The sequence below is a fragment of the Hemibagrus wyckioides genome, linkage group LG03, assembly GCF_019097595.1.
Source record: "Hemibagrus wyckioides isolate EC202008001 linkage group LG03, SWU_Hwy_1.0, whole genome shotgun sequence".
Classification (NCBI taxonomy): domain Eukaryota; kingdom Metazoa; phylum Chordata; class Actinopteri; order Siluriformes; family Bagridae; genus Hemibagrus; species Hemibagrus wyckioides.
The window spans coordinates 34,577,525-34,595,024 of NC_080712.1; the positions used below are offsets into that span (position 1 = coordinate 34,577,525).

The window sequence follows — 17,500 nt, forward strand, 5'->3', positions numbered from 1 at the left end:
GTGTGTGAATGAATGAATGAGTGTGTGTGTGTGAATGAATGAATGTGTGTGTGTGAATGAATGAATGAATGAATGAATGAATGTGTGTGTGAATGTGTGAGTGAGTATGTGAATGAATGAATGAATGTGTGTGTGTGTGTGTAAGTGTGTGAATGAATGAATGTGTGTGTGTGTGAATGAATGAATGTGTGTGTGAATGAATGAATGAATGTGTGTGTGAATGTGTGTGAGTATGTGAATGAATGAATGAATGTGTGTGTGTGTGTGTGTGTAAGTGTGTGAATGAATGAATGAATGAATGTGTGTGTGTGTGTGTATGTGTGTGTGTGTGTGTAAAAGTGTGCGCGCTTACCGCAGGTTCAGATTCCCTGATGTCATAACCACATTGCGTGTTCACTACAGTGTCCTAAACACACACACAATATTTGGTCAGGAATATAATTAACTTTTTCCTTTTTTATGATGTTTATTGAAATAAATTGAATCTATTAGTGAGAGTATGTCCACTTTATTAGGAACAGCTGTACATTCTGTAATTTATCAACCAACCAATCAGGAGTCAGAAGCAGAGTATACACACAATAATGTAGAAATCTTAATCACTGGATCATGCCATGGTTGTTGGTGCCAGGACAGGTCTCTAAGGTTCAAGTGGAGCCTAAAAAAACATCACCTGGTTTTTAACCAATCTTCAACTGACCACAGTCTGTGACTATGCAAGTCACCTGCAACTTTACATTCCTGTACTGGAACCAACAACCACAAGATGGAGAAAGTCTCTGAGATCACAGATCTTCCTCCATTCTGTTCTTGATGTGAACATTAAGCTCTTGACCTGAATCTGATATTATACACTGCCCTGCTGACATGTGATTGACTGACCATTGGCTAATAATTGGAGCGGTGTGTGTGTTTGTATATGTATTTATGTGTCTGTGTGTTTACCGCAGGGTCACTGATGCAGCAGGAGAAGGGAACCCCACAACGTTCTCTGCTTGGGTTTGTCCGTGAACAGTTAAAATAAGCGTTCTGGTTCCAGTCATTCGGACTGTCTGCTCCACAGCAGTGGTTCTGAAATGCATGCACACACACACACACACATACACACACACACACATACAAATTGTTACAAATTAGTCTCATTAGCATTGAAGCATGCAAGCAATAAAGGCACTTTAAAATCTATTTCATGTCAATTTAAACAAATCTCAAAATTTATTCTCAAATTCTAAACTTATTCTAATATTAATGTTTGAAACTGAGTGCTGATGAGCAGATACCTTTACATCAAATATATAACTGGTCTTATATTGAGTAGTTAAATGTCTTTGCTATGGTTTTTATTGATCCAACAAAGCTGTGCCTTTTTCTGGTCAAATCTGAGGAACTGATACTGGATCATCTCAGAGCTGCAGCTGTCTTACACACTGACATCTAAAATAAAACCTGAAGCACTTTTCAGATGCTCATAGAAATCTCAGCATATTAGATACAAACTTAGATCTTACTGAAGATTTGATGTGATCTATATTCTGACACCTCAGTATTTTAAAAAAAATGATAGAGTATTCCCTGTACTATATAAACATTCTCATTCTTAAGAATCAACTAGAGACCTGAATTTTTGCAAGAGCAGACTCTTACTGTAGCTCTACATGACAGAGATCATTATTTATTGGACTTTTAATGTGGGTTTAATTACATCAGTAAAAGAGTTTAACAGAGAACAGAGTTTGTGTGTGTGTGTGTGTGTGTACCACTCTCTGCAGTGAATCGATGAGGTTCTGAAGGTCAATATCGTCTCTGTACCCTTTAACATTCACTATGAAGAATTCACTGATCCACTTTCTCAGAGGATCCTGAAACACCAGCGCTAATACGGCCGCCGTCAGCTCCAGAAAGAAGATAAAGCCAATCACACCTGAAAACTACACACACACAGTAAAACAAGTTGCCTGCAATTTCACACAAATGGACTATCATACAGGGGTGTGAGGTTGTTCAGGGGTGAGACAGGTGTGTGTGTCATGCAAGAGTAAGATAAGTAACAACAGAAAGAATAATAGAATTAAAACAACAACAATAATCTTACAAAGCGGAGCAGACAGATGTTCTCTCTCAGCGCTCCCACACAGCCAGCAAATCCCAGAATGAACGTTACCATGCCGACCAGCAGAACCAACCAGACTGGGTCAAACCCATGAAGACGGGTCACCTGGGTCAAGTCCAAAAGTACACCCTACAAATATACAGAGTTTAGTGTACACTGAGGCTAAGCTAACTGCTAAAATAATACCATTTACATCAGCAGATGTTTTCTGTTCATTTTAATCCAATTCTTTATGAACTTCAGCTCCACACTCCTCTACACAACTATTATCTATCTATCTATCATGCTTATTATTTCTCCTCACCTTCTCACTCCAGGCCCAGAATCCAATGGCAATAAACGCTGCTCCGGCCAGCTGACAGAGCGCGCGCGCACACACACACACACACACACACACACACACACACTGTTGGGTGACATTGTATGGTGCTGACCGGGAGGTTGTGTGTGTAAATCCCTCATACAGTTGTTAACATCTCATCTCAGTGTGGGTGACATTCAATTTGTGATAATTGTACATTGTTGAAACAAACAAAAACATACAAAGTCAAAAAATACAAATTGTCTTCTGTACATTAAAACACCTCTCTGTCTGTAGTTCCAGTGTTTCCTAACAATAACACACAATTGGAAACTCAGTGATTCAACTTCCTGTCACAGAGAAACACAGCCCTTATACTGCAGAATCAACTGACACACACACACTTCCTGTTAAGAGCTCTAATGACGTGAGGAAACGAAACACTCAAACAGGAACTGTTTGTCTGTTTCCTTAATCACACACACACACACACACACACTCTTAAACTCAACATCCAGCTGACTGTCTCTTATCTCACAAACACAAAGGGTGGAAACAGACAGTGTGTGTGTGTGTTACCCAGAAAATGATGTTGTAGCTGAACATTAGATATTTGTAACAGCAGCTGACCTCCGCGTTCTCATATCTGTAATAATACATCTCACACTCCTGCTACACCACACACACACACACACACACACACACACACACACACACACACAGCACAATCATCACTGTGTTCATGTACATCAGAAAAATATTTTATTAAACTGGAGCAATAACAGTGATAAGCTGTGTAATATATATATATATATCGTTAAATAAATGGTTTCCGTTTCCGGTGATAATCTTGATTGTCCGATCTTATCCGGTGATAATGAATAAGTAAATAAAGTGTAATAAAGTTTATTTTATTTTCAGGAAATGTTGAAAGAGAAAATAAAACCAAAGTAATGCCGCTGTGTGCTAAAGGCTACAGGCTCTGAAGCTAACTGCTCAAAGTTAAAGCTCCTGATGAAACTTGCGCCGTTTCTAAACAGATTTTATTTATTTTCTAAGTTACATAAATCAGCTGTTACTCTCTTTAATACTTTAGCATTGTCCTATCGTATTAATGTGAGTGGAGTGAAAGTGAATGTAATTACCAGGAGGAGTTTACATTTCAGACTCTTTATCCGTGTTAGTTGTTAGCCACTTAGCTGATAAACAGCTCTGTTAGCCAGCTAGCACTGTAGCTATGCTGTAAGTAACAACTGTCATTTACCTGAACAGTCCGAGCAGAAACTCTCTAATAATGACATTAATGTCGATAAACACACAAGCTGGAGACCAGAAAGAGATAAAATACGAGTAAATATTGAGTTAAACACTCACCGCCAAGTGAAACTCTGTACGCTGGAGCTCTGGGGCGTGTGTAAACACACACACACACACACACACACACACACAACGGGGTGGGGGGTGGGGGGCGGAGCTGTCGTAATCACGTGGTCGATGGCGTGCCTAGCGTCTGTTAGCACAGTACCACGTGACTGCTTTGGAACCAAATACAAATAAATATGGGAAGCCGAACACATCAAAAGTGGGACGAAACCGCGCCGCCCTGTTCGGACCAAATATCTGCGCGGCGCAGTGGACAGAGCAGAGCGACAGTCCGGATAGCGCAGAGATGAACTGGTTTACCTGTGCAGCCCAGTGGATAGTGCAGCGCGGACCAGTTTCAGTCAGCATGGACCTACTTGAGCAGCGCTTCTCGAACCACAAACCTGCGTGACCCACAGGGAAGCGCTGAGCGACTCTGATGGAAATAGAATTATTTTACAATTCCGTGTAAACCACACGAGGCTGGTGTGTGGGATACTGGAACCAGAGCTGGCCTAAATATAAAGGTTAAATGCAATTAATATGTAATTGTATTCTACAAATAAGTCAATAGAATCAGGTTTATTGGCCAGGGATTTTTTACACACACACTCACACACACACACACACATACAGAGAATCTGTTAATGACCCTCAGAAGTACAGACATACATTTAGTTTACATACAGACTAAATAATGACCACAATATACTGACTATGTGACAGGTCAGCAATGTGTGTAAAGTAGTGTGTATCACATGGATGAGTGTTTGTACAATACACACATTATACACAATACATACAATATACAGTCCAAGATGTGTGAGTAGTCCAAGCAGCAATATTACACAGTGCTGGCTTATTTTTTGAGCCAAATAGAAGTGATTACAGTAATAGACTGAAATGGAATAAGTGACAATAAAACAAAATAATATATTATATAATATAACATTTTATATTGCATGTTAGTGCATGTGTGAGTTTATTGAGAGGCCTAATACATCTATTTGCTGACTCGAGTGTCTGGGATGATGGTGTTGTTGAAAGCAGAGTTGTAGTCTATAAAGAGCATTCTTACACCGGTGCCCTGCCGTTCCCAGTGGCTCGGTGTGGTGTGAAGGACTACATTCTATACACAAGCTGATGTAGGTCGAAGGTGCAGCAGCAGTGGGGGGCAGACAGGACTTTATGTGCAGTGAGACCAGTCTCTCAAAGCCTGTCATGATTACTGGTGTAAGTGCAACTGGTCTGTAGACATTCAGGCTGTCAGTGACTCGTTTTTTAGCCACAGGGAAGACTGTAGCCGATTTTAAGCAAGGCAGGATGGTCACTAATCTTAGAGTGAGATTGAAGACCTTTGTGAAACCCCAGTGAGCTGGTTAGCACAGCCTTACCATCAGGCCATCAGAGCCTATGGCCCTCCTTACATGTATCCACCCATCTCAACTTGTGTTTTTGTAGTGTGAGAGAGCAGGTATCTTGGGTTCTTCAGCAAGACTCTTAACCCTCAACTGCTGCTCTCTTAGATAAGTGAGATAAATGTAAGTGCTCTGGATAAGGGCATCTGCCAAATGCTGAAAGTGTAAACCCCTTCATACTCATTAATGTTCACAAAGTACAGCTTTTAGGTAGAAAGAATCATCTGTTCATTTTCTTCATCCTCTTTACTTACTTAACATTATAATGTAATATACACTATATTGCCAAAAGTATTCGCTCACCTGCCTTGACTCGCATATGAACTTAAGTGACATCCCATTCCTAATCCATAGGGTTCAATATGACGTCGGTCCACCCTTTGCAGCTATAACAGCTTCAACTCTTCTGGGAAGGCTGTCCACAAGGTTTAGGAGTGTGTTTATGGGAATTTTTGACCATTCTTCCAGAAGCGCATTTGTGAGGTCACACACTGATGTTGGACGAGAAGGCCTGGCTCTCAGTCTCCGCTCTAATTCATCCCAAAGGTGTTCTATGGGGTTGAGGTCAGGACTCTGTGCAGGCCAGTCAAGTTCATCCACACCAGACTCTGTCATCCATGTCTTTATGGACCTTGCTTTGGTCACTGGTGCACAGTCATGTTGGAAGAGGAAGGGGCCAGCTCCAAACTGTTCCCACAAAGTTGGGAGCATGGAATTGTCCAAAATGTCTTGGTATGCTGAAGCATTCAGAGTTCCTTTCACTGGAACTAAGGGGCCAAGCCCGGCTCCTGAAAAACAACCCCACACCAAAACCCCCCCCCAACAAACTTTACACTTGGCACAATGCAGTCAGACAAGTACCGTTCTCCTGGCGACCGCCAAACCCAGACTCGTCCATCAGATTGCCAGATGGAGAAGCGCGATCCCAGGTGCTTGATTTTATACACCTGTGGCCATGGAAGTGATTGGAACACCTGATTCTGATTATTTGGATGGGTGAGCGAATACTTTTGGCAATATAGTGTATATTATTGTTGTTGTTTAGTTGTAGTAAATTAGACACAAACTGTTTGTTTTGCATTTTTATCTTTATTAATATTAAAAAAATAAAATCAGACTGTGATCTATTTACAACAAATGTTTAAAACTGTGTATAATAATTCAGTTAAACATACAAATAAAAAATTCAGCTGCCAAGAAGATTATAATATAATGAAGATCATATTTAAAATAAAAGCTGTGTGTAATTAACATAAACAAGTGATGGTGTCAGAGGTAGTGTTACATTCCCTTTATTTTCATTATTCATTTTTAACTATTTATTATTGTAAACACAGGACAGCGATTCTCAGGACAACAGTGAGGAATGAGAGCCGCTGTTCTCCATGGAAACGTGACAAGGTACCTGGTTGAATCAGTCCCAGACAGAGGGGGCAGAGTCACAAACATATTCCACTTTAATACAGGGATTCATCACAAAACCCATCTGAAACACACACACACACACACACACAGTCAGTGGGATATGTCACATTAACAAACGTGTATGAAGTGATATAGTGTAGCATATGTGCGTGTGTGTGTACTTTAGGGCTGTCACTTTTTAACCAATATTTAAAAATACGTTCGAACATGACGTTAAAAAATTCATATTCTAACAATAATTTGTCCATACGAATATTGAGGTGGAGCGTAATTCACATTAGACAGCTTTTAATTTTGTTGTTTAGGTTCTGATCCAGCAGGGGGCGCCCTAAAGGTTTTGAATGTCCTCTTGACCCATCAGTAAGTTAAGCAATGATACAAAAACAGAAGATAACAGCAAGCTGCAGAGCTGCCTTTAGCATACATTTATGACCCCAGATCATCTAGGAAGCAGCGTGTTGAAGTGTTTTGGGTTGGGTTTTGGTAAAGTTACAGTCAAAAATAAGGCTGTTTATCGACTTTGTAAAAGTCATAGTCTTAGACCTCCACCACAACTGACCTTCGGGCACACAGACTGACACCACCACAACGAGGCAGAAGAAAGTCGGAGCGGGGCACAGAAGAGCGGAGCAGCACTAAGCGTATAGCTTATTATTCAGATAATGTTTATTATTCAGTGACGCTGTACAGGGTGTTAATAAAATACTGAAGAGATTGTGTTGTTATCGCCTATTTTTGAAGGGAGTATTTAAACAAATTGCAGAACATTTGTAAGCTGAGGTGTGTGTGTGTGTGTGTGTGTGTGTGTGTTACCTTGCTGTGTGTGTGAATAAAGGCTGAACTCATGCTGTTGTTCCTCTGTACACTTTTCTATATCCAGGAGAGCCTCAAGAGTTTGAACTTCCAGCATAGCCCTGGGAAACTGCATTACACTGTCAATCACTTCCTCATCCAACAGGAAGGCCTCAGGGTCACAAGATGGTGAGCCAGGGGTGTGGTCAGATCGATGGGTGGAGCTTTTAGTACAGTATGAATCAAAGCTGCTGGCCAGAGAGGAGATCTGCTGAGCAAGGATGCTGATCTCCACCTGCTCCATCTCACTGTAACGTAGAGCAGGAGGGTGTGAAGTCAGTAGACCTGACCACCCATAATCCTCTGGGGCATGGAATGTTCTACTACTTCCTGTCACTAATACAGGAAATGAATTAAAGTCATCAAGGTACAGGAAAGTGTCAGACAGGCTAGGAAGTTGTGCGTGGTCCTCCGACACACTGACCTCGGTATGGTAGCAAAATGGTGTCGAAAAGGTGGAGTCAAAACCGGGCCACTGGATGTTCTGAGGGGGGGAAGGGTAGAAAGGGCAAAATGCTGAAGAGCTAGACAAGAAGTCTATGTTTCCAGTTTCTTGTGCTGGAGAAGTGAAGGACGAATTAGGGCTGTAGGGAAGAGAAGATTCTGCTGCTGTAGACACTCGTTTGTTTTTCCTTCTCTTGCTCTCAGCCCCGACCTCTGGTGGTCTCTTTGTGGAACAGTGGGAATTCTGGGATACCGGAAGACTGAGGGATGGAGGGGCAGAAACGGACGAAACAGTGCAGAGTTTGTGTCTCAGCTCCTCAGCCACAACTTCACTACAAAACAACACAACAAAACTTTCTTATCATCCTACATCACCTTCTGTTCCTCTTTTCTCCAGGAAGTGCTGCTGGAGTTCATGATGTAGCTGTAGCATGTTAGCTGTGTGTGAGGTATTATTACCTGATTATGTAATTGGAGCAGGTGATCATGTGACTTTGTGTGTCTCTGGTCGCAATGATGTAGAGCCAAACCCAGTTCAGCTGTTTATCCTGAACTCGCAGCACCAGGTCGACCTGCTCACACTGCACTGTATACACACACACATTAGCACAACGCTAATCAACACCAGTTGCTAGAGGTTGTGTCTCATTTTCAATAACAGACCCAGAGTGTGAGTGTGTGTTAGTACTGTATGTGAGACTTACTTAGTTGCTTGTGTCCTCTGGCGCTCAGTAACAGGTCATCAGGGTGGATGATGCTATACCAGGATCGACCAATTAGCTCCTCTGCTTCATAACCCAAATATATCTCTACACTGCGCACACACACACACACACACACTTATAACTCATGTCCACTGTGTGTGTATATGTCTGCAATTTGTATGTGTGTGTGTGTTACCTGTAATGGGTGTGTGTGTATTTCATGTCAGGTGTGTGCATGGTGGTAAAACTGTCTCTCTCTCTCATTGAAGAAGGTAAACACAGAGCCACCACTAGGCACTTCTGAGGGTCGAGCACACGCAACCTGACCAGCAGGGGGCAGGACTGTCTATTAGTCCTGAATGAACACACACAGCTCCTCTCTACAGAGAGAATGAGAGAGAGCGCTGTTATAAACACATTATTATTATAAATGTATACTGTGTGTGTGTGTGTGTGTGTGTCATGTGTTTGGGTTACCTGTGTTAAGGTTCTCATCCTGCAGGTAAAACTTGATTTTTTCTGTGTCGCTGTTGGTGATCATGCTGTAAAACGTGTCTCCCTGCAGAACCTCCACCTGACCATCATAACATAACATGGATTTATTTAAACATGGCCTTCAGATGAAGTCACAGATCACATTTCTGCAGTGTGTGGAGTTAAAGGTACAAATGTTACAAACCATGGAAAGGCCGAGGTAGTGCGACACGTTCTCCGAGACGTACAGTAGTTTCCCCTCTCTCGTCATCGCTACCAGAAAACCCGGAAGTGCATTTAGCAGATCTTCACATGCAGGAATCACACCTTCATCACCACCACCAGCGACACACACTCCATCACCTTCACGCAAGAACACACACATACAGGTGATGAGGTCCGCGTGCAGGGGTGTTTAAAATACTCAAATGGATACAGTCTCTATTATTATTATTATTATTATTATTATTATTCAAACTATGGATGAGGCGAAAGGTCTTACGCTCGAGCAGCACGGATTTCCGGATGAACGTGCAGATGACGGACATCGTGTGCAGGTAGGAGAGACGCTCACGGTCCTCGGCGCTGATCGGAAGTAGCGCGCGCAGCTTTCGGATTTCTGCGTTAATCAAATCACGCCGCGCTTTCGAAGCTCCTTTGGTGGACCTGCACACACACACACACACACACGCACACACACACACACACAGAGACAGAGAGTTTCATATTTTAAAATTATTCTCTGTGACTGAAATCGAATCTTCACGCCCTTACTGATGACGTCACCTCACAGAAACTTCTGAGAAATCAGTATTTTAATCTCCCCATCAATGTAATTATTTAAATCGAATTATATTCGTCAATTATTATTATTATTTCCCTTGTGCAACCTGTTTTTATTTGATGATCAAGTCTTATTTTTCTGAATTAGTTAATCAAAGTGTTTTATCACGAACTCACTTTTTGTTAGTTGATTATGAGAGTTTTCCGGTGTTGTGTCTTTTATTCTCTGTTCTGTGCCTCAAGTTTATCTTTGAACAAAATCCTAAATGATTGATATAAACAGTCTAGTGACAGAAACTCACCGGAACTTCCGGTTCTTCCTTATGGAGCCGCGTGCGCCCGGAGACGACGAGTTGAATGATGAAGAACATGAGGAAGATGAAGGTGAATAATTTAATATTGAGTGTCCGAGCGTCATTTCCTGTGTCCAGATTCTGTTCAGTGAAAAATATAGATTCAATTAATTCTCAAATTAAAACACAAGAAATAAAAAAAAAATCACATCACAGTAACGGAAAAGTGTATCAGAAGAGACGAGCTGGCTGTGTGTGTGTGTGTGTATCAGAAGAGACGAGCTGGCTGTGTGTGTGTGTGTGTGTGTGTGTGTGTGTGTGTATCAGAAGAGACGAGCTGGCTGGCTGTGTGTGTGTGTGTGTGTGTGTGTGTGTGTGTGTGTGTATCAGAAGAGACGAGCTGGCTGGCTGTGTGTGTGTGTGTATCAGAAGAGACGAGCTGGCTGGCTGTGTGTGTATCAGAAGAGACGAGCTGGCTGTGTGTGTATCAGAAGAGACGAGCTGGCTGTGTGTGTGTGTGTATCAGAAGAGACGAGCTGGCTGTGTGTGTGTGTATCAGAAGAGACGAGCTGGCTGTGTGTGTGTGTATCAGAAGAGACGAGCTGGCTGTGTGTGTGTGTGTGTGTGTGTGTGTGTGTATCAGAAGAGACGAGCTGGCTGTGTGTGTGTGTGTGTGTGTGTGTGTGTGTATCAGAAGAGACGAGCTGGCTGTGTGTGTGTGTGTATCAGAAGAGACGAGCTGGCTGTGTGTGTGTGTGTGTGTGTGTATCAGAAGAGACGAGCTGGCTGTGTGTGTGTGTCACCTCAGAGAGTGTGTGTTAGACACGGTGTGTATTGAAGGCTTTTATACGCGCTCAACCGGCCAAGTTGTGAAGGGGCGGGGTTAAGGGCGGGAGGCGCAACAAGCGGGCGTGGCTTCATCGTAGCAAGTTTAATGAGCATATTTTAGTTAAAAACACTTAGAAAAGTGCACATTGAAATAATGTTAAATAATCATATAGTAAAATTAGTTCAAAATGTTAAATTCTGTAGTAAAATAGAAATCAACATAAAAGCGGAATAAAGTTCAGACATAGTTAATACTAAAAAAATAATTAAAAGTCAATAATAAAGGTCAATAAAACATACTTCATAGTGTATTAACACTAGTGTGTGTGTGTGTGTGTGTGCTTGAACTGTCGATGCATTTCTGAGTAGAGATGTGTGTGTGTGTGAGGAGCTGTGGTCCTGCCTGTGTATTATCAGGAACATGTGGACACACTGATCAGCGATCTGCTCCTGTAAACACAGATCATTATCACAGCAGAGCTACTGAACCACACACACACACACACACACACACACACACAGTGTGTTAGTAACAATTATTAGTCCCTAACTAAATAATTATTACTAAACTTTAACCCCTCTCCACGTCTCTCCACAGTGCAGCTGAGCTAATTGGTGTGATTTCATCTCCACTGGGATGTGCTTTTAAAATACATGTAAAAAATGACAACAGTAATAATAATAATAATAATAATAATAATAATAATAACAAAAACTTTAATAAATCAACACACACACACTACTGCTAGTGTGATGGAGAGAGACAGTTTTGTTTATATCATTAAGTGTGTGTGAGAGACAGAGAAAGAGTTTCCTGTGTCTCTTGAAGGAGTCTACATCTCTTCTAGCCGCCGGCTCACACAGAGCGTCTGCAGGCAGCACTTAACTAGATAACACACACACACATACACACACATACACACACACACACAGTGCATTATAACAGAGTAGTATTGACAGACTGAACACATAGAAAGGAAACAAACCTGACAATAAATATGATTTATAGCTTTAGATAGAGACAGTGATACAGAAATAAAGACAGACTGAGAGACAGACATATTATAGACAGACAGATAACGCACATGTGAGGGAGAGAGGGAGACTTTTTTTTTTTTACTTTTTAACATCTCTTTAATTAGCAGAAGTTAAAAAATACCATTAGTTCAAATAAAAATATACAAACAATGCCAAGATGTAAGTATAGGTGAATATATAAATAGTAAAGGAATTTATATATAAAGAAAGTAAAGGAGAAAGAAGGAAGGAGAGAAAGAAAGGGGAAAATGGAAAGCAAGGAAAGTATAGAAAAGAGAGAAAAAAGAAAGAAGGATTAAGAGTCAGAACTTATCATACAGTGACAATTCCAAAAAATGAACACAAAACAAAAAACAGTCTTGTTCCACATAGAACTCCTCATTACACAGAAGAGAACAGTAAACCTTCATCATCATCATCCTCACAGTGTGAGTGTTTTATCTCCACCTGTACTTAAAGGTCTCAGTGTTCATCATCAGCCTCTAAACCATCTATCCTTTAGCAAAACACTAAAAAAAGATTTTATACTCAGAACAAAAAAAGTGTCCCAGGTCTCCAGTTCTTTGAGTATGTTGGAGAGAGAGACAGAGAAAGAGAGGGGGGGGCAGACAGACAGACAGACAGAGAGAGAGACAGAGAGAGAGAGAGACAGAGAGAGACATGCAGACAGCACACAGTTTCAGGCAGTGAACAGTTCACATAACTCTCATGGTGAGATCTCTCACACAGACACAGTAAAGTTTCAGAGTGAACACGGCATGGACGCAGTGAATAATGACGGTGAACAGAATGAACACACTGAAGATTTAAGTAAGTGAATAAGACACTCAGTGTGATGAAGCTGATATTCTATGCAGTTCATTTACATTTGCAGAATGAAAGTTCAGGTCTAAATGTGTAAAAATTTCAAAAACATAAAAATGGAAGAAATGAATAAAGATGAACAGATCATTAGATGTGAAAAAAATAAAATTTTATTGTTCTACATTTTCACGAGTTGGAATGTTGTAAAGAGCTTCATAAAGATGGACAAGTATACGAGTCGATTCCTTCATGGAACGTCTCACTAACGTTATTTTCATTATGGTTAGAAGTCATTGTTAATCCCAGAGCATGTTGTTACTATGGTGATGGGGTTCAGGGTTAAAGTGATAAATCAATAAATCATCATCTTTCACCATCAGCAGCTCAAAACAACCTTCACTCGACTCAAACGTCTCATTACCAAACTGAGTGTCAGTCCCGAGGGGGGGGGAGTGAGAGAGAGGGGGAGACAGAGAGAGAGAGAGAGAGAGAGAGAGAGAGGGAGAAAGAGAGGGAGAGGGAGAAAGAGGGGGGGAGGGGGAGAGAGAGAGAGAGAGAGAGAGGGAGAAAGAGAGGGAGAGGGAGAAAGAGGGGGAGACAGAGAGAGAGACGGGGGGGGGGCAGAGGGGGGGGCAGGGAGGGAGAAAGGGGGGGGTGCTGTGTAATGACTGTGTTGGTGAGTGAAGCTCATTTAGTGCTGAAGTTTAAGGTTCCAGGAAAATGGCTCAACAGGTGGAGTGCATCACACACACACACACACTCTCTCTCTCTCTCTCTCTCACACACACACACACTCTCATATACACACACACACACACACACCAAGTCATTAATATCACACACACTGCTGTTTACAGAAAGGTTTATTTACATACATTTCACCAATAAAAATGTTGACACTGTTTCCTCGTGTCTATTATTCATGTGCTGATAATCACACAGCTCCCATCACCATGTCCCGTAGTCCCCTCAGGAGGCTCCCTACAAAGGCAGCATGCTGATGAAGAGATAAATTCTATCTCTACTTGTTTATTAGGGACCCTAACAAACATCAGAGTGTCACTCTCGGAGAAAACAATCCCATAACCCTCTCCTGGGACACAGCAGACACTTCCATCATTCACACCCTGGATCTTTAACCTGAACATTAAATCCCAGTTTAGAATATTTTAAGATGTCTTCTGATTTTCTCATTTTAACCATGGCTCTATCCACACCATTTTCTTATCTGCTGAGACACAAGCACCTCAGCTTTAAACAGAGTTATGGACTAGTGTTACTAGCTAGCATTAATTACACTACAGATGTCTTTTTTTCTGTCTCTCACTGGTCAGCAGTTCAGCTGGAACAGAAGCTCAGCAGCAGCATGTTTGTTAAAACTCGCTTATTTATTCAGCGTCATTCACTCATTGTTCACTTTACCTAAACATGGCTCTGTAACTAGAGTCACAATTTAACCTAATCAACACAAACTGCGCACTTCACTCGTAACGCAACAGGTGAGTTAACCAGGGCTAACCAGGGCTAACCAGCACATTAAAGAAGTTACATTAATTATAACAAGGACGACTTCCCAAAGTCAATTCACACAAATAACACTGTTAGTGTTGAGTCACAGACATCTGTGAGACGTTTCTCACTTCATCATGATTCAGTATGGGATTGTTTACAGTGAGAAGGTCACATGATGCTCTCAAATTAGGACAGAATGAGAAGGTTCCTCAGAGCTTCCCCTCAGAAGTGTGCTAGTGCTGCCTGAACATGCTGCCTGCCTAGGGACACTGCCTTCTAATTCCAACACAATGTAAACACACGCTCATTAACAACATGCTCATTATCTCACACACACTCACTCTTTAACACATGTATTAATACACACTACATAGCATACTCTAAAACACACACACACACACACTTCTCTCTAACACACTTACAGCTACCCTCATTAACACAAGATAAATTAACACACAGTGTGAATAAAGTGGATTAATGTTCAGAGTCAATAAACTGTAGTTCGTCCTCCAACATGGTGAATGTGTGTGTGTGTGTGTGTGAGAGAGAGAGAGAGTGTGTTTATCCATGAGATGAAAAGATGGGTCGGCTGATGGTGCTGTTGGTCGTCATGGCAGCCAGTTCCCACCTACAGGAGACACACAGTTTAGACTGAATGAAGGGCAAACTTGTTTGTGTGATATAATCACACACACACACACAGACAATTCACACGACATGTATCACACATTTAAACAATGGACATTATCATTATAAAAAAAATATCACACACACTGTGCTACACAACTACCACAATGTTACACAATCCCCAGACCTGCACACACACACACTGCAAATCACGATGCTGCAGATCCTCAATACAGCTGCTGAAATTATTACACCACCACCATCACAACCACCACCATCATCATCATCATCATCACCACAACCACCATCATCATCACCATCATCATCACCACAACCACCATCATCACCATCATCATCACCACAACCACCATCATCATCACCATCATCATCACCACAACCACCATCATCATCACCATCATCATCACCACAACCACCATCATCATCACCATCATCATCACCACAACCACCATCATCATCACCACAACCACCATCATCATCACCATCATCACCACCACAACCACCATCATCATCACCATCATCACCACCACAACCACCATCATCACCATCATCATCACCACAACCACCATCATCATCACCATCATCACCACAACCACCATCATCATCATCATCATCACCACAACCACCATCATCACCATCATCACCACAACCACCATCACCATCATCATCACAACCACCACCATCATCACCATCATCATCACCACAACCACCATCATCATCACCACAACCACCATCATCATCACCATCATCACCACCACAACCACCATCATCATCACCATCATCACCACCACAACCACCATCATCATCACCATCATCATCACCACAACCACCATCATCATCACCATCATCACCACCACAACCACCATCATCATCACCATCATCACCACCACAACCACCATCATCATCACCATCATCACCACCACAACCACCATCATCACCATCATCATCACCACAACCACCATCATCATCACCATCATCATCACCACAACCACCATCATCATCATCATCATCACCACAACCACCATCATCACCATCATCATCACCACAACCACCATCATCACCATCATCATCACAACCACCACCATCATCACCATCATCATCACCAAAACCACCATCATCATCACCATCATCACCACAACCACCATCATCATCACCATCATCACCACCACAACCACCATCATCACCATCATCATCACCACAACCACCATCATCACCACCATCATCATCACCACAACCACCATCATCATCACCATCATCATCACCACAACCACCATCATCATCACCATCATCATCACCACAACCACCATCATCATCACCATCATCATCACCACAACCACCATCATCATCACCATCATCACCACAACCACCATCATCATCACCATCATCATCACCACAACCACCATCATCACCATCATCATCACCACAACCACCATCATCACCATCATCATCACCACAACCACCATCATCATCACCATCATCATCACCACAACCACCATCATCATCACCATCATCATCACCACAACCACCATCACCAAAACCACTAGCATCATCATCACAACCACCACCATCATCATCATCACCATCATCATCACCAAAACCATCATCACCATAACCACCATCATCATCATCATCACCACAACCGTCATCACCATAACCACCATCATCATCATCATCATCATCACCACAACCACCATCATCACCATCACAACCACCACCATCATCATCACCATCATCATCACCAAAACCACCATCATCATCATCATCACCACAACCACCATCATCATCACCATCATCATCACCACAACCACCATCATCATCACCATCATCATCACCACAACCACCATCATCACCATCATCACCACAACCACCATCATCATCACCATCATCACCACAACCACCATCACCATAACCACCATCATCATCATCATCACCACAACCATCATCACCATAACCACCATCATCATCATCATCATCACCACAACCACCATCATCATCACCATCACCACAACCACCATCATCACCACAACCACCATCATCACCAAAACCACTAGCATCATCATCACAACCACCACCACCATCATCATCATCATCACCATCATCACCAAAACCACCACCATCATCATCATCATCATCATCACCACAACCACCACCATCATCATCATCATCACCACAACCACCATCATCACCATCATCATCACCACAACCACCATCATCATCACCATCATCATCACCATCATCATCACCATCATCATCACCAAAACCATCATCACCATCATCACCACAACCACCATCATCACCATCATCATCACCACAACCACCATCATCACCAAAACCACTAGCATCATCATCACAACCACCACCATCATCATCATCATCACCATCATCATCACCACAACCACCATCATCACCAAAACCACTAGCATCATCATCACAACCACCACCATCATCATCATCATCACCATCATCATCACCAAAACCATCACCATCATCACCAAAACCACCATCAT

General features: G+C 42.0%; 3 protein-coding genes across 5 annotated transcripts in view; all 3 read right to left on the reverse strand.

Moving 5' to 3' along the window:
- The window catches only part of tspan14 (tetraspanin 14), a 10,068-nt gene extending 6,176 nt beyond the window's left edge, over positions 1-3,892 (reverse strand). Inside the window, exons 1-7 of one of the 2 annotated variants that reach the window (XM_058386105.1) lie at positions 3,786-3,892; positions 2,991-3,083; positions 2,415-2,465; positions 2,093-2,239; positions 1,758-1,928; positions 946-1,071; positions 353-406 (exon numbers count right to left, since the gene is read on the reverse strand). In XM_058386105.1, coding sequence (XP_058242088.1) covers positions 353-406; positions 946-1,071; positions 1,758-1,928; positions 2,093-2,239; positions 2,415-2,465; positions 2,991-3,071 — 630 coding nt within the window. In that variant the 5' untranslated portion in view covers positions 3,072-3,083; positions 3,786-3,892. The remainder of the gene's footprint in view (positions 1-352; positions 407-945; positions 1,072-1,757; positions 1,929-2,092; positions 2,240-2,414; positions 2,466-2,990; positions 3,084-3,785) is intronic. The other variant, XM_058386106.1, reaches the window with a different exon arrangement.
- Positions 3,893-6,299: 2,407 nt separating this feature from the next.
- Positions 6,300-10,836, reverse strand: npas4l (neuronal PAS domain protein 4 like). Its single transcript, XM_058385684.1, has 9 exons — positions 10,176-10,836; positions 9,593-9,756; positions 9,296-9,453; positions 9,094-9,190; positions 8,813-8,996; positions 8,617-8,726; positions 8,372-8,498; positions 7,430-8,244; positions 6,300-6,677 (listed from the first exon to the last, which is right to left on the reverse strand). Exons 1-9 carry the CDS (start codon positions 10,289-10,291, stop codon positions 6,649-6,651), a joined length of 1,800 nt encoding a protein of 599 aa, XP_058241667.1. The 5' UTR covers positions 10,292-10,836; the 3' UTR covers positions 6,300-6,648.
- Positions 10,837-12,983: 2,147 nt separating this feature from the next.
- Positions 12,984-17,500, reverse strand: part of klhdc3 (kelch domain containing 3) — a 64,384-nt gene continuing 59,867 nt past the window's right edge. For both annotated transcript variants that reach the window (XM_058385686.1, XM_058385685.1), the window contains one exon: positions 12,984-14,976. In XM_058385686.1, coding sequence (XP_058241669.1) covers positions 14,910-14,976 — 67 coding nt within the window. In that variant the 3' untranslated portion in view covers positions 12,984-14,909. The remainder of the gene's footprint in view (positions 14,977-17,500) is intronic.

What these genes read in the sequence shown, in the direction of transcription:
- npas4l (XM_058385684.1), bottom strand. Translation starts at nt 10,291, where the DNA reads ATGACGCTCGGACACTCAATATTAAATTATTCACCTTCATCTTCCTCA. An exon ending in ACTACCTCGGCCTTTCCATG is followed by an intron (nt 9,191 to 9,295) that starts GTTTGTAACATT and finishes TATGATGGTCAG; the next exon opens with GTGGAGGTTCTGCAGGGAGA. An exon ending in TGCTCCAATTACATAATCAG is followed by an intron (nt 8,245 to 8,371) that starts GTAATAATACCT and finishes GTTGTTTTGTAG; the next exon opens with TGAAGTTGTGGCTGAGGAGC.